At 43.3% G+C, this 25,472-nt stretch overlaps 2 protein-coding genes across 2 annotated transcripts in view; both read right to left on the bottom strand.

Moving 5' to 3' along the window:
• The window catches only part of MAP7 (microtubule associated protein 7), a gene marked incomplete at both ends in the record, with an annotated part of 102,369 nt that extends 85,014 nt beyond the window's left edge, over window positions 1-17,355 (bottom strand). The window contains 2 exons of the mRNA XM_079550340.1: window positions 9,002-9,151; window positions 17,310-17,355. Coding sequence (XP_079406466.1) covers window positions 9,002-9,151; window positions 17,310-17,355 — 196 coding nt within the window. The remainder of the gene's footprint in view (window positions 1-9,001; window positions 9,152-17,309) is intronic.
• A 2,855-nt stretch (window positions 17,356-20,210) lies between these two features.
• The window catches only part of MAP3K5 (mitogen-activated protein kinase kinase kinase 5), a gene marked incomplete at both ends in the record, with an annotated part of 92,810 nt that continues 87,548 nt past the window's right edge, over window positions 20,211-25,472 (bottom strand). Inside the window, 4 exons of the mRNA XM_079550856.1 lie at window positions 20,211-20,271; window positions 21,070-21,146; window positions 22,000-22,112; window positions 22,919-23,031. Coding sequence (XP_079406982.1) covers window positions 20,211-20,271; window positions 21,070-21,146; window positions 22,000-22,112; window positions 22,919-23,031 — 364 coding nt within the window. The remainder of the gene's footprint in view (window positions 20,272-21,069; window positions 21,147-21,999; window positions 22,113-22,918; window positions 23,032-25,472) is intronic.

Below are 25,472 nucleotides of genomic sequence, written 5' to 3'. Positions count from 1 at the left end.
AGCTTTCCAATGCTAAACAGAAGTCAGCAGCCAATCACAACCTAGTACAGTAGACTGCAGGAAGACAGTTCTTCCTGCATCTGCTCTGGGTGTAAGAGGATGATCCAGAAGAAAACAGATTGTAAAAGTCAGCCTCCATGTGATGGAGTACACCAACCGGTACGGTATATACGGTACGGTAGGAGATTGAAGCTATAGCAGTACCAAACAAGAAAAATAAAGACTGGTTGCCAGTCACCTGACCTTCAGATCTCAAATTAACTCCACAAGTGCATCAATGAGTTCCTTCATTGGACTTCGAGTACCTTGAGTATTTCTCCTGAGTTCTTGAGGTTTCCAAGTAACTCAGCTCCTCAGCAAATACACTCTTCAGTTCCTTTTCTAAGTTGATCTTAAATTTAGCCTCCAAAAGACATTCCTGGAAATGATTTACTGAGACTGAGGAAAAACTGTAAATCTACGGCTTCTAATGAGATACTCTTGCTTTCCCTGCAGCCAGCTTTGCAGACAGTAGTACCAGAAAAGGAGAGCATCAGCTGAAGTGAAGGATACACCAGCTGCAGGATTTCTATAACCTGCAGTCTCTGCTACTTTCCACAGTGTGCTTCCCACCAGTCTCAGACACTCGTGCTGGATTTGCTCAGAACTCTGGACTCCATACCCATTTTCTCCCTGTTGACATCTGCACAGATATGCTCTACGGATTAGAAGACTACAGTTATGAACTCAAAACTACAAAAGCATGGCTAATCTCTAAGAAAAAGAGTGTTGTTTCTACAAAGCTAAAGAGCAAACCTAGGACGGTCAGCAGAAACTCACAAGTACTTCGAGGCACAATTATTCAACTTCCTGCTTTTGGAGACACAGCTATGAGGCTGACATGCATTATCATACAAGGAGGCTTCAACAGCTTTGGAGTAATTAGAAGATACTCTACTTCCCCCCTCCAGGTATAGGGATATGAACCCTTCCTTCCTGGAGAAACTTGCACCCAGGTGGAGTTACAGTGACCTGCATGTTGTTTATTCTATCCATTAGCTGTGAGTTAATAATTTAAAGCAGAAATAGAAGCTAGCATTCAAGTGCTTCTCTGAAACGGCTAGCAAAAAATAATTTAAACAATCTGCATGCTATCCCTAGTAATTTCTATACTGAGTTCAACTAAGCAGTCATATCTACACATACAGATAAAGATGGGGTCTGGGACAGTGTGGATATTCAATGGCTGTCACACTCAAACCTACAAACCAGTGAGACAGGATGTTTCTGCGAAGTTTAGTAAACCTCATTCCTCTCCTCTGAACAAGACAAACACTCAGCCTTAAGAAATAAAACATGAAAATTCAAACTTAAGTTTTAGAATACTCCCTAATTTCACTTCTGATGTTTAATAAGCAAAGGAATGCAGATGAAACATAGCCCATAGCCCCCCTCCCCCCCCACCATCATTATACACACTGGACCCAAAGACATTAACATCCATCCCATGCTTCACTGCAACACAGGTAAAGTGTATATGAGTTCCAAGTGGTGTTTAGATGCAAAAACAGTGCCTAACGAAATGCATCTTCACACTACATGAACGCAGTTCATTAAAATACATCATTTTGCATCAGTCATCATAGCACTTGTTCTCTTGACACACTAACATTGTGGTCTGAGGTTGGATAGACTGCGCCAAATTTCCCAGCATAACTTTAAAATGCAATTTGCTTCCAAAGAGACTTCTGATAATAGTACAACTCTCTTTTGAGATGCTTTCACACAGAACTCTTAATTCTCAACTACCAGAAAAACAAGTTCTCCAATTGTAAAGCGCAGACCAAACTTAAAGAAGCAGGGAAAAAAAGCACAAAAAGTACTCTGTGGTTAGCTGAGTAAGCAAAGAACGTACACACGTGAGTTTGTGCAAGAAAAACGCTCTACTCCCACTGATTCTGCTGAGCCCAGCAACGAGTGGAGTTCTATCATCACTTGCTCATGATTAACAGCATCAATATAGAAGAGTGCTCACGGAGCTCTCTACAGCTCAATATGGCAAGCAAGGTTTTTCTCTTAAAAATACAGCCAGATTTCTATCTACCTGGATACAATGGCAAGTCTGAAGGAGAAAACAGATGCAGCAGTTTCTAAGCAACCTTGTAGAGCAGCAAGAGCACTAACACTCCTGACAACACTGCAGTCACTGAAACTCCAGGGGATCAAACTGCAACGTTTCTAAATAAGATGTGTGCTTAGCTATTATCCTACTTTTGCACTGCAAAATACAAACACAAGGGTACCCAGGCAATTGTAATGCCACCTCATGCTAATGGCATAATATTGTAGTAACCTCATGAAAAAAAAAATATTTCCATATTTGCAAGGAAAAAAAAAAGAATGCTACAAAACCTCAGAGAACTTGGGGATCATTTGGCAGCTCTATCACTTTCAGTGTTTCTCACTCTCACATAAGAAATTACCACTGAACTACATTCCTTTTATATGCATCTTTCCACAATTGGGATTTAAATTCCCAACTCAGCAGTTTTAAAGAAACAGTGACTTAGGAAAAAACTTAACTGTTTGCTATCAGCCTCCCATGAGTGCTGTCTTTCATTATATAAAACTTTTCTGAGAGTTGTCTAAGATCAACTGAACTCAGATCTTCCAGCAACCTCAACAAGCAATCTCTCCTGCAAGTACAGTAATCAAATACTGGACCATGTTAGCTTGCAGACAGCTCTGATGAATACTATGTCACCATTTACGCATTGGTTGAAATAAGCTAATTTACTTATAACAGACATTTTGCAGAATTCAATCTTTTAACTAATTTGGATTATCCTCAGTTTGGATGCACAGTGAAGCTGGATTCTTTTTATCAGATATCTTATTAAACTTTAAAGACTACCAACACTGTACATTTTTTCGGACTTCTGCAATCCACATACTCAGGAAGTTGAATATGCTCCCCAAACATGTGAATAGACTACAGTCAGCTTCTCCTACAGAAGCTACTGATAAAATATATTACAGTTGTCCAGAATCAGCAGTGGAAACCCCTTCCTAAGGAGCTGAGCTAGAAGTAAGATGATTCTTATCCAGCATAGATAACCTCAGTAATCCCAGCACAACCTCTGATAAACAGACTATGTTACAACACACACCAGGTCCTCAGACCTGGGACTTTCACTCTGAAAGCCAGAGAATGAACAAATCAGATTTGCTTTACTACAGACATATTCCCTACTGCCCTCAGACTTCTAGCACAGTCTCATTGTTTTATTGCAGATAAACTAACTTCACATTAGGATCTGTTTTCCCTTATTACAAAGGAATTGTTTCTTGATCCCTATCTATTACTAGAGACAATTAAACCTTATGAGGATAGAGCCTTGCAATAGCTTCCCAAAAAAAAAAAAAAAAAAACAACCTGCAACCTCAACAGCTGAAAATTAGGCTACAAAACTCAGTTTTTAAAAAGTATCCATGAAAATAACAGATACTTTTGGACCCTCATCTTCTGGCACTGGCTTGCAAAAAGAAGGAAATGCACAGAAACATGAACAAAACTCACTGGAAAGTGCAGGCTCACAGAGCATGTCATCCTGGTTTCTCAGCCCTGCCCCTCCATGCAATACATGCTGTAATGTGAACTGGTACCTTTCCTTCCTCCACCACTCCTTCCCCTGACTGCCTCAGACACAGATGGGCAGGATAAGGCCACCAATTGCCATGAAAACCTCCAACACCTGATTCCCGTGAACCAGCTCCCCAGCTTTTAACAGCTGCTGACTGTTCTGCCCTGAATGAACTTGAGGCTGCCCTACTGAGTAGTGTCAAGGGGCTGCACCTGGAGAGCCTCTATCCCAGACAGCTTTGCTGCTTTAAAGTGTGGTGGAGAGCAGAGACCAAGCTGCCATTCTGGATCAAGTCTGAGGCACAGACTCCACAGCATGGGATAAGATTGCTCTTCCATGCCCCATGCAGTACCCATTCTGTAGGTTTACCATTTCAGTTTTCAGGACTTTCACTTTAACGCCTTTGAGGATACCAAAATTCTTCCTTCTCTTTCAGATCTTTTAAAGTTTGTGTTTGAATGTAAACACAGGAACAAATTGGCAACTTTTAAGCTGTTAATCTCAGTTTAAGAAGGAACTGATGTTTTCCCTAATACAGGCAGAACATGAAGACTAAGCAATAAACTAAGAACTCTCCCTCATCTCCCTGGATGAGCAGAGCTTATAGCTCAAACAGCAGCATGCAAAAACATTATAATCCAGGCAACAGCATCAGAACCCGCTGGTAATCACAGCCATCGCTGCCATGCACCAAAGGACTGGAAAAAGACCTCCTCTTGTTTGTTTTCAAGATGACAAAAGAATCAGTGTTACTGTTCAGAGACTAAAGCATGTTTGTCTGACTTTGTATTAGCAGCAATAGTCACTTGGCAAATTAGAAACACATTCCCTTCATCAGTTTTAAATCAGCAGGTAGGTGAAGAGTTTGACTGTTAGGTTAGTTGAGATCTCCTCTTGATTTGCTGTGAGGACAGTAAGATAGCTGTTTCAGTTATTAATAATGAAAATGCGTAACCTAGAAATGTGAGTATCACTTTTCTATGCTCTTCAAATGGTAGTTTCAGAAACAATCAATCTGAGAGGGTTTCATCTCCCCCTCCCCACCCAAGGAGGGAGTGGAGGCAGAACTTAACAATTCTGAGGCCACGGTGCTCACACAGCATGGATGGCTTAAAATTAATCTACCTGGCTGCATCTTTGTGATTTACGTTGCAGAACAAAACACCCACCATCTTCAGCCCCAGAAACTATTTGCTTTACAGAACAAGCTTTAAGGGACTAATGATGCTGATATAAATATGTAGCCTAAATAAAATATGCAGAATAACATGACTGTGTGTGCTAAGTCTCAAAAAAGAAACAAACAGACAAACAAAAAGCACACTGCTTTACACAGAGACTTAGGACAGCTGCAAAAGTGAGGCTTTTGCAGAAAGATAGAAAAAAAAATGTATGCTGAGAGATCTATGTAAGTAAATGACACCAAGTGAAAAATGTGCTCTAAATGCCAATACTGCACATCTCTAACAACTGACGATGAAAGTGAAGATGTCTAAATGGTCCCTTTGGAGACAGAAACATATTACCTTACTGTGGACGATTTCTAGGTCTGCTTAACATAACAAAAGCAGACATGCCTGCAAGATTTGTTTTAGGCAGATGCTAATCCCAGTAGGAAATTGAGCCTCAATTCAAGCTTTGACTTCAACCAACAAACAGTACCCAGGATTTATTGCCTGGAAGTCTGGACAGCCACCAGTCTGTGTGAGTACTGCACAGCTTGGTTACTTGTGCCAATTCTCACCACTCCGGGCTTACAAATAAGACATGACTTTTCCCTCTGTTAAAATTTTATAACAAAAACAACCCTTAAAAGAATCAGGCTGAGACATGACATTTGGGTTCCTTAAAGTACTATTTGTAGCTCTCTGGTCGTTTATGCACTTGAGCTCACTAGTTTATGTTCCAAGCATCTAACTGAAACTAACTTGGTTGAACAACTATTCTGGCAAAAGGAGAAAGGAAATCAGTAAAAAAAAAAAAAAAAAACAACAACAACAACAACAACAAAAAACACACACCACCAAAACAAAAAACTAAAGAAAATTCAAATATATCCCAACAAATAAAGAAAATAATAATTATAGAACAAGGGACAACCTCATATGAATGTCTATGAGACAAGACTCTGAGATACAAGCACTATCTGAAAACCTCCAAGACTTCCAAGGAACAGATTTAGCAGAATAACACTTATGCCTCCCCACCCTCTCTTCCCCACTTGTGACCAACATTTCAGCCCCAGTCTGATCCAGTAGAGTATTATTAATATTGACTGAATAGATGCAGACTACCCTGAAACTCACATTCAGGTTTATAGAAAAAAACAAACAAACAAACAAAAAAACTAAAGAAAATGTTCTTACATTTCTAGCTACCAGTTAGTTAACTGGTTCATAGAGGCAAGCAGCAACTGTAATCAGAATCCAGAAACCAATTACTGCCTCCTTCCATCCTCCTAAGACATGCACTTGGCTGTTAGGAGAGGATAGGAGTAAAGGGAAGAGGAGAGGAAGGTGAAACCTGGATGAGAAAGCAGTGAATGCAAGAAAGAAAGTATCAGAAGCACATGGCTACAAAGATTGCTGCAGGCTTTTCCTATCTCCAGACTAAACAAATAATGCCTGACAAACACTTTCATTTCATTGCTTGTTTACACTGGAAGAACAAGCTCTGTGTCCACCTAACTCAGATCACAGTACAGCCAACCCAGGACAAGACATGACTGATACTGAAACCAATTTACAGAAAGTCTTGCAATTATTAACCAGTTTACAATCCCCATAAATATGTTTCCCAGATTAAAAAAACAACTTTTGTATAAACTGTAAGTCAGCCTTAGTATTGCAAGATGGCCTGAACCACCCAAAATGTGGAATATCTTAAAACTTGGGATGTTCTTCAAGTGTCTTTAACTGAGGAAGGAGATGCTTTATTACTTTGGAGTATCAGAGCATCACGGGCCTTCAAACTGCAGTAAAAAGAGAGCCTAGCATGACTACAGGAGCTGCAGGTGAAGACAGCCCACCTCCACAAACACACCACTGATTGAGCCTGTGCTCAGAAAAGAACAGACTGAGCAGCTGCCAAAGCGTGCTGAGCACACAGCAACGAAGGCAGGCTGAGAACTAAGATGAAGCAAACAGTGCAGAGCAGCAACCAAACAATGGGCCCTGAAACCTGAGGGCAGCCTCACGCAGATCCATCAGTCCCACTCTCCCAGCAACCTCCCCCAGTGCCAGGCAGGCAGTGAGTGCACCACCTGTAGTCTACATGTTTGGGGACTCCAGCTCTAACCCCAGTGCTTGCACATACAGAAGGGCAAAGAACTACTGCAGTTCTGGAGACAGTAAGAGCCATTTCATTAATTACTACCAGAAAAATCAAAGGAGTGTACTCATAGTATATGAGAAGGCTTTGTACAGCCTCCTGAACTTTCACCAAGAGTATTCAAGTTACACTGCCAAATTTTAATCTCAGTAAAATCTCTCATGCACGTGTTGGGAGCACAGGGAGCAAACTATTTGACTACTAACATTTCACAGCAATAAAAGGAGAAGAAGATCAGAAATGGAATCTCACTTTTAATGAGAAAGGCAAAGGATGAGCATATCTGTGTGACAGCTGAAAGCAGAAAATAGTGGCCAAGCCATCAAGAACTTTTACCCTGGGAAACTGAACAAAACCAGGAAAAATATCGATTATGGCTGCTGACTCCAGAAGTCACCCAGGGGGTGATAAAGGAAAACTATATCCTTCTTAAAACATTAAAAAGCTCATCATCATACTAGAGCTTGCATCTCCATTTCACATGGGCAATTTCAAATGCACAGAACTGTGCACACAAGACCCCAGCACTGGAGGCACATTAACAAGGACCAGCAATACAATATTACTTCGATGCTTGAATCTGTCCAACCCTTCACTATTATGAGGAAAAAGCACAAGGTGCAAAACCAGGTAAATTCAAAACTCAGGAATTTCGTCAAAGCTACCAAGCTACTTTTTCCCTTCATAGTAAAAAAAAAAAAAAAAAAAAAAAAAAGCAGCACCTTGTTAGCTGTAATAAATATACATGCTATAAATTTGCTATTTAAATGCTTGCTTGCAGGGCTCTTCTGTTACATGGTAGAATGGCAGTGTCTGAAATTTGAAACACTGTCTTGAGGCTACAAAACTGGTAGATGTTAGGTAAACAAAAATCTAGTGCAATTTTTTTCCTACTTGAATAAAATAAAAAAAAGTGGGATCGTGTAAATGTAATCATATGACCACAGAGGGGAAAAAAAAAAAAAAGAAAAAAAAAAAAAAAAGAAGAAGAAGAAAAGACAGTACTAAAGATTCAGATCTAAGAGTCCAGGCACAACTGTAAATTGCAGCATCTCTGCCAGACCAACAGAATTCAAACACTAGGATCCAGGTGGAAAACATTAATGACATGACATAAAATAAGCAGCAGCCACACAGGTTTGGCAGATCTCTGATCACAGAGTCGTAGAATGGTTTGGGATGGAAGGGACCTTTAAGATCATCTAGTTCCAACCTCCCTGCTATAGGGACACCTCCCTCTAGACCAGGTTGCTCAAAGTCCCATCCAGCCTGGCCTTGAATGCCTCCAAGGTGGGAGCACTGATACAAATCAATGATCATCAGCATCCCTCCACTATTGCCACACAGCCACGAATAATTTTTCTTTCGCAGTTACTATTTGTGAGAGGGCCCTGTCCTTAGTCAGGCTTATCTAAGTCTAACTAAACATGTATATATTTATTTATTTCATAGAATTATAGAATGGCCTGGGTTGAAAAGGACCACAGTGATCATCTAGTTTAAACCCCCTTGCTATGTGCAGGCTCACCAACCACCAGACCAGGCTGCCCAGAGCCACGTCAAGCCACGTCAATGCCTCCAGGGATGGGGCATCCACAACCTCCTTGGGAGGTTTTACTCTTTATATGTTTATACTCTTCCAGAAGACACACTTCCCCTTATGCACACGCACAGAAGTAAAGATAATTTTATATTGCCTTCAGCAAAGCTGTCTCTTATCTCAGGCTGGTGTTCCCCAAGCCTCCAGCCACCACTTTTCACAGGTACTTCTGCAGACTGAGCGCAGAAATCCTTGCAAAGCAAACAAGCAAATTCACCATTCTGAAGCAGGACCTTCATCTCTGCCTGAAAACGGGGTTAAGAACCAAAAAGTAGATTCCCTTTCCCATCCCAAGCAGACGATTGCATAACAGCCCGGGTGCTTTTAAAGGCGCCCATTTATCCATCAGGCACAGCGCACTGCTGCCACTACGCCGCCGAGCCGCACCTGTCCGTGGCGGAGCCCCGCAGCGCACACAGCGCCGGTGACGCCGCGGAGCCGCGCATACCTCTTGGTCTTTTGGAACTGCCGTTCTTTTGCTGCTCATCCTCTTCGGTGATGGTGAACAAACCCAGAGGGCTGGGCCTGGCACTTGTCTTCTTCAGCCTCTCTTGACGGAGGACAGTAGTCGCGCCGGGCATGCTGTTGTCGTCTCCTTCTTATTTAAAAAAATAAAAAATAAAATAAAAACAGGGCGAGCACCGGCAGCCGCTGCACAGCAGCTAGCTGCGACGCCGCCTGCTCATTTGAGCGCCGGTAGCAGATCCCCTATGGATAAGCGGGACGCAAACAGCTGACCGACGCAGCATCCACTCGGCGCGGAGAGGCTCTTCGGGAAAAAGCCCCAGTTAAAGGCACACCGGTTCTGCCGCTCTTTTAACTCGCTCCAGCCAGATCGCAGCCCTCCGCTCCGGGTTCCCCTCCGCGGCACCCTCCTCTCCCAGCTCCGGCACGCTGAAATATTCAGCGCGGGAGGACAGAACCCGATCCGCCGCCTCGGGCCGTTGCCCTGACAACACGGCCACCTCCCGCCCAGGGCGGCCCCGTCCTGCTGCGGGCCGCGGGGTCCGCCGAGAACCTGCGCCGTGCCGCTGCTCTGCCTGCTCTTGTTCGGGGAGTTAAGCTTCATTAAAGCGAGGAGGATGAGTCGTCTTCCATATATGTCTACGTTGCCCTCCCTCCCCTTAATTTAATCGCTTTCTTAGGCACCGCGTGCTTTCTGCATGAGCATACGCCCACTGTTGCAGGCAGGTGTGTGGGAACTCCGAAATCAGGCTCTCTGGCTGGAACAGACACGTGGGGCAACTAAACGACTTGTGCAGTTAGCATCTGGTACCACAACACTGATTTTACAGCACCAACCATTAACTTTCACTTTGCAAACCAAGCTAAGACCAACCAAGGTGAACAAAGGCTCCTGAGGCTCCCTTCAGCCGCTGCATTCCGGAGCTCTCTGGCCACGTCCAGCAGAGCCCTCACACACAGGCTGAGCAACCTGCACATTGCTCCTGACCTCTGCACAACATCCCACACTCTTTGCACTTTGTGCCCTCACCCTACAGTCAGAGAATTGCTAAGGATGGAAAAGACACTAAGATCATCCAGTCCAACCATCAGCCCATTCCCACCATGCCTCATAATCATGTAATGCCCCTCAGCGCCACATCCACGTGGTTCTTGAACACGTCCAGGGTCGGTGACTCCACCACCTCCCTGGGCAGCCTGTGCCAGTCCTCACTGCTCTAAGAAAGTTTTCTAACATCCAACCTGAACCTCCCCTGGTGTAACTTGAAGCCTCTCATCCTATCGCTGGTACCTGGGAGAAGAGGCCGACTCAAACCTCTCCACAACACACAACCTCTTTTCAGGTACCCCCACTTCAACCTCTCGCCATTCCAAATGCCACTAAAGAACACAAGTGAGCTACAACATCTCTTCAATGTTACAGTCAGAGCATTTTCCCCCACTTTAGAGTTCATAAAGAAAAATGCGTAGCCCGATGCACCACACACTAGGTGATGAGTCTACAGGTGGCTCACACTTGAGAAATTAAGGTGTGTAGACACGCATGGCCACCTCAGTCACACGGATAGCATCCTGAAAGAGAAGGGCTGGAGCTGACAGTGGTGGCCTGGGATGCTGACCACCCCTCCTCTCTCTGGTGGGGCAGCAAGCACTGAACAAGGCAGTTGTACTGTTTGGGGCACTGGCCCTGAGCGTGGCCTGCAGCCCACAACAGCACCCATTGCCCCCTGGCTACCTCCTGCCACCAGTCCCCCTGCCAGGGAACTATGTGGGTGTGCACAGAAATCAAGCGTGACAGCATCTGTCAGCATCTGCCAGACGCTGTGTACTGTGAGGCGTGAACAAGAGGAGTGAGGAAAATCCTTCTTAACACAGGCTGTTCTTAGCTCAGTGATTCGCCCTCCGGGGTTTATACAGACTGTCATGCAAGAGAAGCAGCTCCATTTCCCACTCCCATCCACAAACATGCCTACCACAAATAACACACAGCAGTGCAGGCACATCCACCAGCATCGGTCAGCAGTTGGTACCAGAAATACTTTCCATGTGTTTCCTTTGTTTCCAACAACACAGAAGTAGCAGAAAGCACCACCTCCCTGCCAGCTTTGCTTAGCATTGCTGCCCTTCCTTTCCCTGCTTTCAGTCACCACAACAGGGCTCCAACCCTTTCAAACATTCTGTTCTGGAGCTATTCTTAAAACAACCCACTGCCTCTTAGGCACACCATACACCAGTACAGTCATGGCTCAGCCCTCACTGTCAGGTCTGGGTTCTCAGGAGATGGAATCAGGCAACTGGGCATCTTGAAGGCATCAAGGACTTTCTTCTTCCTACATCACATTCAAACTCATTATCACCGTAATCACTACACTGCAGCACATCCACTTCCACCTGCTGGATTCGACAGGTGTAATAACATGCACAACGAATTACCTGACAGAGTTTGAATAAAGACTATAAAGATAATTATACTGTGATCTGGGACGTGAATATTTATAACAATGTGCTAATTGATGCTTGTGCTTTAACATCAGACATTCAGCTTGATATCTCACCTAGTAAACATAAAGTCAGTCACCACAACAACTGCTGTGGTCTACTGCAAGCAATCTGATCATTTTCAGTGGGGGAACTTCAGATGTTGTGTCTCATTCATAGGATCACTTTCATAACCACACAAATACTATACGAAACTCACTGCTGGGTCCATAACAAACAGCACGCGATGAGTTCACACTCTATAGCCACCACCTCAAGAAGCAGCACCCTGCCAACCCAATACCTTTAGGTCCATGAGGCTAATCTCCCTGTTTGAGGGAGAGGTCGGATCTCTGTTTTGGTGGGGCAGACTACAGCCTTGTCCAACACTGGCCAGCTTATGAACAGAAAGTGAAGGAGGAACCCAGCGAGGACAGGGCAACGTGCATCTTTTACAGGCAGCAGTAACCTGTGGTAACTAAGACTGTATAGGCTTTCAAGAAAGGAAGAAAAAAAAAGATATCAAGTACACTAACTAGAAGCCACTCTGTATTACTGGGCATGTCAGGCAAATCAATCAAATATAAAATCACATAGCACTACAGAAGGGGGAAAGGATCAATTCAGAGAAAAGTTGTCGATGAAAAGCCCTCCATACAGAAGCACTCATAAGATGTTGCTGAATCACAGTACGCAGGTTTTTCCTCCACTCACTGTACATGCACTCAACAAGCTACATTTTACAGAAATCTCACATCTTTCTCCTGCAGTATTCTCAGGATAAAGGCAGATAAAATAGAGTTTAAGAAAAATACTGCAGCTAAAGAGTAAGCAATTAAGCAGTAGAAGTCTTTACCTTCTGTTTTATGGGAAGTTAGGGGACAGCATCAAATCATAAAAACCTCTCCCTCATCTCTCCTCCCCACCCCCCAAAAAAGGAAAAAAAAAAAAACAACCAGCCTAACTCCTGAAAGAACTCACTGATTCTTTTATTTTTCCCTCTTCTAAAGTACTTTGTAAGAGCTTATAACTATGACCACCATACTACTATTACTTATTTTCACTATTCTAAAATATACTCTGCCGCTATTGAAGCACTAACAAGAAGTTTGGATGGTGAAAACCACAAGCTGAACAGAATGTTCATGTGCCTCAGTGCTTTTAGAGCAATTTCCACACTCCCTTTGTTACCCTACTCCAGCTTTATGCAAAATTGCTAACAGGTGAAGTTCATTTTCTTGTAGGGGACAAAATAATACATAACCTTAAGATGGTTCTGGGTCATAGTATTTGCCAAGCAGAATAAAAACTGTTCCACTTCTGCTCTTGGATATTGGTTCAAGGCCTCTTAAAATAAAAATAAAGCTTCTTCTCAACTCAAATGCACTTGGTATCAAGAATTAGATTAAGTCAACATGTTATTTTAACATGTGCTCCTTTTTGGATTGCAAATGTTTCATTAAGCTATTTGTGATGTGCCTAGTACGGAGGGTCAGGAAAAGATAGGTCCCCATCCTATAAGCTAGCATCAAGAAAGGAGATGGCATTTTGCATTTATATTGCTGTTTTCCCAGCATGGAATAATAAGGTTTCACTGGGAATTGGGTTCCAGTCAGGAAAACAATCAGGGAAATCCAGGTATGGTTAACAGATCCCACACTAGCCTGCAAAAACAGTACCTACCATTCAAAACCTGTATATATGTATAAAAACAGTGTGAGCACAGAATACAGCATGCAACCATATCTTACGTGGACATTTTTTGACATTAATAGTCATCTGTGTCAAAAGCTTTATGAACTCATTAAAAAAAATGTATGGCAGAGCTACATATCAGAACATATGCATAATAACTAACTTCCAAATGCGATCCCTGCCTACATTTCTCCAGGAGATTCATCTCCTTGCATATACTTTCTACTTCATTTAGTAGATTTTAAATCAGGCCCAAACTCAAGCAAATAGAGCCTTTTTTTTTTTTCTACTTGGCATGAGAGAACAGCTATTTACTCAGCATCAAAGAACTGAAAACCTTATTTTCAATGCCATGCGAATCTAGGACAGAGCAAAACAGCCTTAAAAAGACAGATCTTTTTTTCCCTATTATAACAACTTCCTACAAGTTGGAAATCACAGAAATAGCTCCGCTATCATAAGAATTACTTATTCCCATTAAGCCAACCACTCCTCAAACACATCTCATTTTTCTTCTGCCACTGCTGTTGCATTGCTCTTTTCCTTCTACCTCTGATTGTCAAAATAGAGAATAACCTCATCTTTAGAGGTTTTTAAATTTCTCTTCAAAGATTTCTTGTGTAAATATGCAAGATAGTAAAGAACTTGTAGATTTTACAGGAATACATCTTTAAAATATGTATTTTTTTATTGTTTAGTCTATAATGACTGATTTTTTTTTTTTTTTTTTTTTTTTTTTTTTTTTTTTTTTTTTTTTTTACCTTCCAAGAAGGTGGAAAGAAGGCACCTTGTATTAATCAATAGCACAGAATCTAAAATGCCAGAAAATAAGAAGGGAAACCTTCACATCTTTTGAGTAATGAGAATGCCGTCAAGTGCATAGACACCCTTGAATGGCATTAAGTGAGCAACTCTCTTATAAAAGTCACGGCCATAATAATACAGTAGTGCCATGAACAACTTCTTCATTCAGTCATTGCATCTGCGTCATTGCATTGCAGTCGTTGCATCAAGTGCTTTAACTCCAGAAAGAGCAGAACCATTCGGCCCCACACCAACTGGAACTCACTCAGAGCCATGCAAGAGCACACAGGCAGGGATCCCACCGACGGATCCATGAGCTCAAACACATGCACCAGTAAAGCCATCAAACGCAAGACAAACATTGACACGTCCTGTTACACTTTTAATTAAATGGATTTGCATAGCATGACTAGTAATAAAAATTGCACAATGCGTACAGTGATGAATAACAACGCAATTTGAAAAGAGTTGCCTAAGAATGGTCCAACCTATCTGTGACAGCAGGATATGGGATCAGGCCTATAGCAGACACCAGATTGCTTCAGACCCTGCTCAATTAAATACAGAAACGCAGTGAAGAATGGGAATGGATTGGATGGGGAAGTAGGAGACAGAAACTCAGCAGAAAGCAAAAGTCATCAGTGCTAATTATCCTAGGCAGTCTCCTCACTGCTTCTGCTTGTGAAAAGAGCATAGTTTTAGAATTCCTCACCTGCATGCACATCAAAAGGTGGAAGTGCTTGTAAAGCACCCTGAGAATGAAGAGACCTTCCCTAAGTACTAAACTTTGGTAGAAATGTGAAATAGTTCAAAGCAAAGGCAACATGCCAAGACCAAATTAATTTTTTTTCCTTCAGTGTATTACCACAGCACTTGGTGGATGAAATCCTGTGAAGAATTTGATGCTATGCATAATTAACAGCACTCTCTTGGCATCTTCCCAGCACATTCGTTAGATGAACCTGAAAAGCCCAGAGCTGTAGGCTACCTTCTTTGAGGAGAAGAAGACATTAGAGTATCAGACATTGACATGAAAACTATTTGGAGGCATCAGTACTTCATGTTTTCCTCACAAGTTCCTTATACCTGGACTATCAATATGGAGCATAAGTCATTCCATCACTTGCAATCCCTGAGGGCTCCCAAAGTCAAGAGGAGTGGGTGATGCTAACTCCACCCACTTCAATCAGGCAGGCCATCCTCTCATGTTTTCTTAGCAGACAACTACAGCTCACTTTCCTTGAACTCCAACAGAACTCCCAGAATCCACATTTTCAAGTATTTTCTCTAAGTCCACTGAGGTTATAAATATGTCTCATTTTAATGAAAGCAAAGATTGACTTTAATAAAAGCAAATACCACATGACTCCAGAATCAATACTTGGGAGCACGTGCAGAATTAAATCGAAACCAGCTTTACAGAAGCACCATCTTCTCACAGCCGCCTTCACCTTGAACGCACGTAACAGAGGCTACACGTGTACCTTGTTCTACAGCAGCTCCTCACAGCACTGCAATTGGACAACAGAAGTTGCATGGAGGGGGCTTTCCCTCCCGCAGGGAAAGCGGGTGTGCAGAATTGCCACAGCACCAGCAGCGTGCTGCAGCCTGCACTGCATGCACGTTTTTCCAAGTGAAAAATAAACTACGCCGTTGTGATTCTACCCCATATACATAATTGAGGCAATTACTGCGCTGATCACATTTAATTACATTTAACGCCACAAATAATTTCCAGCTGTAAAGCATTAAGTTTGTTTATCTGTGCTAAAGAAACAAATCGTCATTAAAATAAGATGGCAGCAGTCTCAGATTATGGCAAATTATGATTTTTGACATTTGAAGTAACACGTAGGAAGGAATATCCATTCTCAACACGAACCCAAAGTAAAGCAATAGCGCACACAAGCGTAGCTACCTTAGCAGACACTCCTCCTGTCAAAAACATATCACTAAAACTTCAGCACCATTTAACAAGCTGGAAGTAGTCACACTATTAACGTGAGATAACTACGGATAGGACAGGCAGAGCTCTCCGCTGATCTCCGTATCTCCGTCGGTAGCACAGCGACCGCCCCGCGCTTTGCTGCCAGCCTGTGCCGGCCCAGCGGTACAGGCGGAGCGGGCCGTGCCGCGGGCGCCGCCTGGCGGCCGGTGGGAAACAACGCGGCCCCGCGGGGAGCCGCGGCCGCCTCCCAGCGGCGGGGAGCTGACGGCTCTCGGGGCCCGTCCGCCCCCCGTGCGGCTTCGGGTAAAGCACCGGAGCCCGGTGAGCCCGGTAAGCGGAAGCGCAGCGCGGTGCCACGAGGCGAAGCGAACGCAGAATTCATCTACACCACGGACGTCTTTTTAAAGCGCGCCTGCAAAACGTGCGTCGTCGTCTCCAGTTCTAACAAACGAAAGAGCCCGCTCAGGCAATTAGCGAAAACATCGAGTTAACGCGACCCGGGAAAGAGCCGGAAAATGATTTGTGGCTTCAAAAACACGTGGCTTCAAAGAAAACAGCCCGGCATCCCGTTCCTCCCGTCGGAAGCGAAGCGAGCCGCCAGCCCCGCGCGTTGCGGGTCGCGTTCTGCAGCGGGGCTGCGTTTGCGAAAAGGGCTTCCGAGCCAAAGCGCTGCGTACTGAACCTCCTTAACGACAGGCGGCACGTGGACGGGCCTGCCCGCAGCTGTTGCTCGCTGTTGCATGCCCACGTTATATCAAATATGTATTAAAAACATTGCGTTGTGGAAACGTTAATTAAGCAGCAGCCACGCGGCTGCTTTGATGAACGCCCTTCAGCCACAAACCCAACGGGTGCGGGGGGAGCGAAGGACCGCAGAGCGTCCACGCTGTGCGGCGTGGGGAAGGAGATGGGGACCGAGAGCTGCAGGCAGCCCCCGCAGCCGCAAAGCGAGCGGCACCTGCAGCAGCCACGTAGCGCTCCGCCCGCTTCCATACGCCCACACCTCTTCGCTCTCAGGACAAAACAAGAGATCCCGAACGCCGCCCCAGCAAGGCCACCTACGCGGGGGCGGCAGCAGCCGGTCGGGTCAGCCCCGAAGGCCAGCGGTGCCGCAGGGCCCCGCGGGGACGCACCGTCGCCGTCCCGCATCCACCCCGGCTCCGCAGCCGGGGCGCTGCGGCACGGCGGGGTCGGGGCCGCCGCCGCGCGGTGCCAGCGGAAGAACGGGCAGAGCCCCGCAGCTCGGCCGTGCACCTGTTGCGGGGGGGAACGGCCGCCGCCAACCCCCGCGCCGCCGCAGCTCCCCGCGGCCGCGTAGGGGCGAGCCGGGCCGCGCGCCCACCCCGAGCCGCGCGCAGCGCCTCACCTGCGGAACGCCGGCGCCCGCCGCTCCTGCCCGCGGCCTCCGCCATGTCTCCTCCTCGGCGCGCGCGGCGGCTCCGCCCCGCGGCTCCGCGGCCCCGGGCAGGTGAGGCCGCCACGTCCCACCCCCGGCGGTAGCTGCAGGTGAGGGCGGGCAGGAAGCGGCCGCTGCCCTGAGGGCGGCTGTGAGGAGGTTACGAACCGGGAGCTGTCGGCTCCCTCCGGGTTCCGGTGCCTGTATCTCCCTGCGTGCTTTTGCGGTGTCTGTTTGTTCGTTGCCTCGCAGGACTCTCGCAGCACGGCTGCTGCGGCAGCCCCTGACGGTGTGAGGCGGGACATGGGGCTTGGGTGGTGAAACTGTGCTGTGGTTTGCATGCAGGGGAATGGTGCTGTAACACGGGTGCAGGCTGGGCTCGGTGCCGAACGAGAGAAGGTCCAAAGCCAGCTCTGCCGTGGTCCGGATTTCCTTCTTGCCTTCTGCTTGGCTCTCTTACAGAAGTGGAAGGAGCCTCAGCCACCCTGAGCCCTGCACTAGAGCAGCCCTAGCCAAGGACCAGGAGGTTGCTAAAATCAAAGGGAGAAGTGCATCCTGAAGTCAGAAGGCTCCGTGCTGCAGAATCCTCTGCTAAAACATACCAGGTCCTCAGAATGTGATCTTGTGTCTCACTTGAGGTCAGTGGTACCTGTCAGCATCCCCGGAAAGCAAAGCTGAGGGATTCCCCCTTAAAGGGAGCTGTAAGAAGGAAGAGGACAGGCTCTTCAGCAAGGTCTACTGCGATAAGACAAGGGGAAATGGTTTCAAACTACAAGAGGGGACATTTAGACTGGATATAAGGAGAAAGTTTTTTATGATAAGGGTAGCGAAGCACTGGAACAGGTTGCCCAGAGAGGTGGTGGATGTCCCATCTCTGGAGACACTTAAGGTCAGGCTTGACAGGGCTCTGAGCACCTGATGGAGCTGTTGGCGTCCCTGTTCATTTCAAGGGAGTTGAACTAGATGGTCTTTAAGGGTCCTTTCCAATTCAAAGGATTCTATGATCCCCAGCAGACCTCCCTGATGCACTCTACCCCAAAGGGTGTGCACGTTCTGTCCATTACAAATATTTTTACAACTGTCCAGAACAATTTACATTCAAGTGCATGGTGGGGTTGCTACAAACTCTTTTCTGACTGTGCACAGCTCTAGCCCAAAGATGAATAAACTGAGCAGCTGAGGGAAGCACAGCCCACAGGTGCTCAGGTAGGATGGCTGTCTAGCCCTGCATCAAATATGACACAGCCCTATGGAATGGGTTACTGAGCAGCTTTGCAGGTCTAGTGAGGCCAGCAGCAAACCACAGGAATTAATTCCCAGCTGGTGCCAAGCTAGGTCTCGTGAAAACATTAAAATGGACATGAAAATGATCGCACTGTCTTCTCTCACACATAGCTGGCATTCCTGAGCATCCTGAGTCATAGGCCATGGACTGCTTGCTTTTAAAGTATGAAGAGAGAAAGCAATGCACTTGTGTTCTGTTCTATTCATCCTGCATAAAACCAGAACTTTTCAAGCTTTAATCATGGGCTGACACAGAATCCTATTTCACATTGTCAAATCAAATTAGTTTGTTTTCCTAAAGTCACTTTTTCACATTTAGGATTTTTTAAAATTGGTTGTGTTTCCTACCACTCTTTCCTGAGTATGTAATTTTCTTGGGAAATACATAACCTGAAAAATCCAGGGCATAAGCTGTTCACCAACTACCAAGACTTATGAAGAAAGTAGCTTCTGTCTAAGCATGTTCTATTCACAATAGAATGGGGATTTGTTTGTGTTAGGGTTTGTTTGTTTAACAGCTGCCCCAAAAGAATCTCAGTGGAGGAATGCCAGGATGATGATCAGTGTGGATGGACAGAGAATGTCCATGATCCTTTTCCATGTGTGAGAAAAGAGATACAGGCAAAGGTAGAATACAGCAAAACAACTTTTTTGTGCACAGAGGGTGGGTGTTCTTTTATCACATCAAACAGAGGAGCCTGAGAAAAACTGTGTTCTGCAGGGAGTTGTCAGTGTTCTGTTCACACCAATTCCAGTACAGAGAAAACACTCAAGGTTACAGATTATCAAAGTCAAATCACTGTAACTTGAACACGTCAGAAAGTTTCCCTTGATACTCAGTGTGATTTTTTTTTCCTTTTTTATTCCAATATTTTCCCATTTTACACCTTTAGTATTTTAGAAGTCCAAAAATATAGGAAAAAGTAACTCTTAGGTTATTTTTATTTTCAACTGTGTGTGTCAGATAGCTTTAGAACAAGCTAACAGTACTATGGTTGAGGTGTATGCAACTGGTACAGTTCAGTAGTACATAAACAACTAAAACAAATGCACCATAGAACTTAAATTACCAAAAATAAACAATATTAAACTATATAGAGCAGTAGGTAAAAACAATTACTCTTAGGACTTGCACACTAAAAGAAAAACATCTACTTCTGATTGAAATCATGAATTTCTACTACATTTTACTGATACAACACTACAAAGAAAAAGAAACTTGATTGAGAAGGTGTCACATTTTGGTTTTGTTCCAGTGATGCACAGTCACATGAAACCTTACATCAGTTTTCCATGAAATGAACATCTGGTTACTTTAAGTACGATATTTCTTGAGCTAATTTTTTTTTCCCCCTTTTAATTTTTGGAAAACTTGCAAGTAAAAATGGTTGAAGTAAAATAACGTTGCATGTTGTTTACATATTCCTCAGGGATTACAGGAGTAAGAGCAGTCAGGAAGCTGCAGTGTTTTTAACATTGGTAAACAAATACTGGATTAAAGTGCAACAGTCCTTCTGACAGCACACCTGCTCCGTGCTGGAAAGAAACCTCTTCCTCTCCACGGAGAAGCAAGGGAAGATTTAAGTGTCAGGCATGTTTCTGTCTAAAGTCAGTAATTGCCTTCCAGAGCGTGCATAGCATTCCTCCCCTGTAATGAAAAAAAAATAAATTAGAGATGCTCAGGTACGAGAATATTCTCTAGCCTGAAAGTATTCCAATTCAGGTGCATTCTGATTTTCTTGTTCTAGTTTTGATTAATAAAGTTCTACGACTGAGTAGGAAGGTTGATCAAAGGTAAAATCCAACACGTATTCAAACAGAGAGCAGAGTCCTTTTTTGATTACAGTGCAGGACAAACTTTTACTTTCCAGTTGCCTGCTTTCTGGAATTCAGACTTCTGGACCTGCATAACCCACAGCGGGCTGCCAACGTTACGAAGGAACCACCTGCTAAAGTTTTACTACTTTTAAAAAATTATTTTAAAACTAGGAACCCTCAGTGCTTGGTATCTTCTCTTGTTTCTTCATAAGCTGGTCCTGCTGTGGCAGATGCACCTGGCATGACTTGCTGAAATCTAGCATTAGCTGTAGGCCATGTTCATTTCTGCAGCTTTGTGATAATGGTGAACTACAGCACATTTTGCAGTCTCAACCTTTTAAAGTAAAAGCAGGGCTCTAGTGGATTCCCAGGGTATCCAAGTGCAAGGTAAAAGCTTTACTTAAAAAAAATTCCTTTTGCTTGGCTATAAAAGAAAAGCTTGTTTTTAATGTGTAAGCACTACAGCAGCTTATCAGGACTGCATAGAGAGATACAAGAAATACTGGACAGTGTAACTTCTATTAAAACAATGCAGCACAATCCAAGAAACGGGTTTAGTATCAGTTATTTGTTCATGTAACAAAACCTGCTGCAGCTGCATGCAGTTCACTTAACTGTGCAGCCTTACCTCAGTCTCAAACACTTCAGGTCATCTCGTGTAACATAGCAGAGAACATCCATTAAGGTATAGTCTTCAGCCAAGAACTACAAAAAAAAGTTAAATATCAATATTTTGTTAGAAATACTATCTAGCCTTATATGCTGTCTGCCCTTAGAAACAGAAGTTTGGAAGAAATCTAGAATTGATTCAACATGTGCTGCATCTAAGAAATGAATCCATATTGTACACCCATGTGAAACACAGTGAAGCTACTTATTTTTTGTGTAGTGTATTGCCCACACTGACATACCACGTTACTCTAAACACAGTGCTTTTGCAGCTTCTCAAAACATTTGTCAGTTGGCATTTCCATTGTTACCTCTGGTATCTCAGAATCTTGACTTCAGTGAATGTACACTGAGGCATAATTAATACTACATAAAACATTTGAAAAAAAAAAAAATAAAGCTAAGATTCACATTTTCAAAAGTGGCATCTAAATTTGATGCTTGAATTTCCAAGAAGCCTTTGAACTACATGAAGGTTTTCTTAAGTCAGCCAAAATTGAGGTGCTCAGCACCTCTAAAATTATCTATCCTTTGCTGCAGAATCTTGATGAGATTTCACTTAACACAGTTAGCTAAGGGTGAACACGTTCTCTGTATCCAGGGCATAATCAGCAAGAACTGCTACCATCTGGGAGGATGCTGAAAAACTGTGAGGCAAAGCAATACTGCCTCTTTACAAGGCTAATTTATTCTTACTCCTTGTCAGTTACACGATCTATCTATCTATAAAATTATAGCCTTCATATCTGTAGCTTTTTCTTTTCCTCTGAAAAGAGATTCATTTTCATTACTTCACACATTTTGAGAGACTATTTGTTTTCTTCTTGTGCTCAGTCACAAAACAGTACTGCATCTGTGTCACAAAGCAATCAGAAAGCACCATTCTTACCTTGTTTATTGTGGCCTCATCAGCTCCTTGAACGCTCAGCCAGTTTATGAGATCAGGGTCCTCAGTCCCTGTGCCAGTGGAATGACGATGACAGACAGATAATCCAGGAATATCTAGAACAAGCATTTCTCTTTTTTAGAAGGTTGCATGTTGCCAAAGCAACACCTCCTATCATTTTTACTGCCGAAGCACTGTCTTCAATCACTCTTCCCTCCACCCTTAGGATAGCAGTACCCCCACAAATCAATGTCAGTTCTGCAGCCCACAGCCAGTTGCAGTCTGTGGACAGTTCACATCAACTATTGTGCTTGGTTACGGTCATTTACTTTACTCAGTCTGAGTTTAGGCCTGGGCCTGAATCTGAAGGCAGTTAAAGCAGCATGAGCATCTGATACAGATCCTTTCCTCTTCGGAGAATGACTCAGATAGAAATTCAGTATCATTGTAATTGTATCTACACAGAGTTTCTTACACAAATTTAAATATTCAGGGTAACTCATACAACTGGTGTGTAGGCAATGCTTTACAGTGAGAATCAGCTGCTTTTGCAAAGTGGCACTTATTTGAAGCACACTACATTGAAGTACCAAACTGCATTAGCACTTCTACCCTCTTTGAGGTAGATACAGATCAAACTCAGCTTCACTTAGTGAGCTTTAAGTTGCACTTCTGTCTCATCATTTAGATAGAGCCTCTTGAATACACAGTGTTACAACTGCCATTAAAAATATTTAAGTCGTGCTATTACTTTTATTGTGATTAACAAATTCATCAATTTGTTTCTTCAGTGTGCACTCCAAAGCACATTTTGTCAAAAGCAACATAATAAAACATGTTTGCTGAAGCTGGCTCAATAAAAACAAGAAATCTGTTTTCATCTGTAGCCAGTGTGAAATTTTCCTCTGAAATAGCTTCTTACCTATCGGCTGTGACCTAAGCCGGAGGTTTTTGATCTCCTGATCTTTTTCTTCTATAGCTTGATGTAAAAGGACTTGAAATTCTCTCTCCTTTTGAACCAGCTCCTCCAGTAACCTGAGAAGCAAGAGGAACAAAATGCATTATTATTATTTTTTTTTTTTAAAGGTGATTTCAAGTGTTCAGGGAAACACATCCTACTGAACTTAAACTGGAAACTTTATTGACAGAGATATGGACAGATTTCTTCTCTTGCCTTAGGAATATCCTATCACTATAAACTTTTATGACTCACATGAAGATAGAAGCATCTACTCTTCTGGTTCCTAAAGCTACAGCTATTAAGCAGCAAAACAAAGCAAATATTCTGCCTTCATAGACACATACACATGCTGAACAGAACAGGTAGTATGACACAGTTCAGTGAAATTTATACAGCCAGCATTCTGTTATAAACAAAACTGTGGAATTCTTCTTCTCAATTATTGAACCATTTCATAAACCAAGTGCTGAACTTTGTCACTTTATCTGTGTATGGCAGAATGCCAATTCACATTCCCCCAGCAGATATTTTCAAAAGCACATCAGGGACAGAGCAGTGATGAAAAAGTGGTGGCAGCTTATGGGTCTGTTTGTCAACTGGGGAAGATACGCTGTAATCCACACAAGGTCTCTCCTCACATAGTAGAGGGTTTATACCTGTCCTCCCATGCTTTATGAATGTCAGAAAAGGCAAAATAGCTTTGGTGCTCTCCTAAGCAATTACTTTTGAGAACGACAAGCAGAAACAAACTGGAACCTATGTTTGAATCCCTCATAATACAGCGCCAGAGGGAACCCTTTAGAAGTTTGGTGACCAGCACCATTCAAATTGATCAAGGGTAAAAAGTCAGAATACAATAGAAAATGTACACGTGAAACTTGTTGCTGTAACTTCCTGTTTTATATTTTTATTTCTTTATTTATTTTTGTAAAAAGGAGGAATTGTGAATCAAACACACTCAGAAACATGGCTAAAGAAACTGGAGATTGAGAACCATATGCTCACATTATAGCTCATAGACCTATTGGTGACTCTCCAGTCTTAGAAAGTTCTACTTCAAAAGAATCACAGCCTCTTCATCCCTTCCTTGAAGTCTTTGTCAGCCTGAGAGCTACACATTATCTGTTCCATTTTAGTGCAGCATTTTGCTTTTTTTTGTTTTGTTTTGTTAGTTAGGCACTGCAACTTTTCTTCTGGGATGCTGAGAGATAAGGGCATTGTGGAATTCAGCTGGCGGACGTGCAACAGAAGCACTCTGTCTTTGCACAGAAATGAACTGCTTCTTATATGATTGCTACTTTTAGGAATGCATAGAACATGTTGGATTACCAACAGCACAGCTGCATTTGAGTACTTACACACTAGAGCTGACAGTTCTTGAAAAGTCCACCTCCCATGCTATCAGCACTGCTTTGTCTCTCTGCACACACCCACACCTTAGTTACTCTCGATGCAGATTAGTATTCTGCACAGAGTCGAGCAGCCTGAGGCTTTAACTGAAGCTTTCAGTTAATGTATTCCTCCTCTACCCATTCTGGTTGAAAAAAGGGCCTTTGGGGCCAATAAACCATTTTCTCTCGGTAGCTACTTGCTGCAAATGCCAATAAAGCTTTAATTAATTCCTTAATTAAACAACTGCCCATATTATTTACCTCAAAATTTGAGTGTATGACAGGATGTGATTATTTGGCCCAAGGTTTTGCATTCAAGAAGTTTACAGAAGTAAGGTTCTAGAAAGCAATACCTCATCCAAGAGGATGCTATTCCTGAGCATGAACTTGAGAAGTCAAGTGAGACAATCTGCATCACGTTTGTGTTGTTGCTTTTAAGTATATCAGTAAGGTAAATCAAAATATTCCTCAGTACTCACCACAGACATAAATAGTGAATTGTAAAATGAGGACTGAAGAGTTCTTACTCTATCAAAAATAGTACAGTATAATGAATTACTCTAATTATGGCAAAGTTCCTGGAAACACTTACAAGTAAAGAGCAGTTTAACGTTTTAATTTAATTTGGGTCAACTGCTACATAGAATGTTCTGGCAGCATAACAACTGTACTGAAGATGTATTCTCCTTCTGCAAAGGTTACATAAAAAATTTACTGAGGTCAGTGGGAAATCCAGTGTCATATAAAGCTAAAATAGCTGCTCCAAACAGACTATTTGGTACATGTTAATGAAAAGAAAACAAGATTATATAGAAAAATTGTTTGGATAAAACAATGGGAGTCAGAGATCTGTGTTTTTAGTTAAGAAAATAATATCTTAGTAAAAGTAGAATACATATACGTTCTGAAAAAAATCCAAAATACAAGTTTCTGGATCACCTCTTATTTAAAAAATGCACACATTTTTCCATCTCTGAACCACAGCATTTTTAAAATAAAATAAAGATGTAATGCTTGCTTGTAAACACAAATCCTGCTGCAGTGAATTCTGCACACAAAACAACTCTGGAAGTTTCCTTTGTCAGTTCACGTGTGGCTGTCAACTCGCTTTTGTTTGTTCCCAG

The sequence above is a fragment of the Tetrao urogallus genome, assembly GCF_951394365.1.
Source record: "Tetrao urogallus genome assembly, chromosome: 2".
Lineage (NCBI taxonomy): Eukaryota > Metazoa > Chordata > Aves > Galliformes > Phasianidae > Tetrao > Tetrao urogallus.
This window is presented reverse-complemented; position numbering and strand designations above follow the sequence as displayed.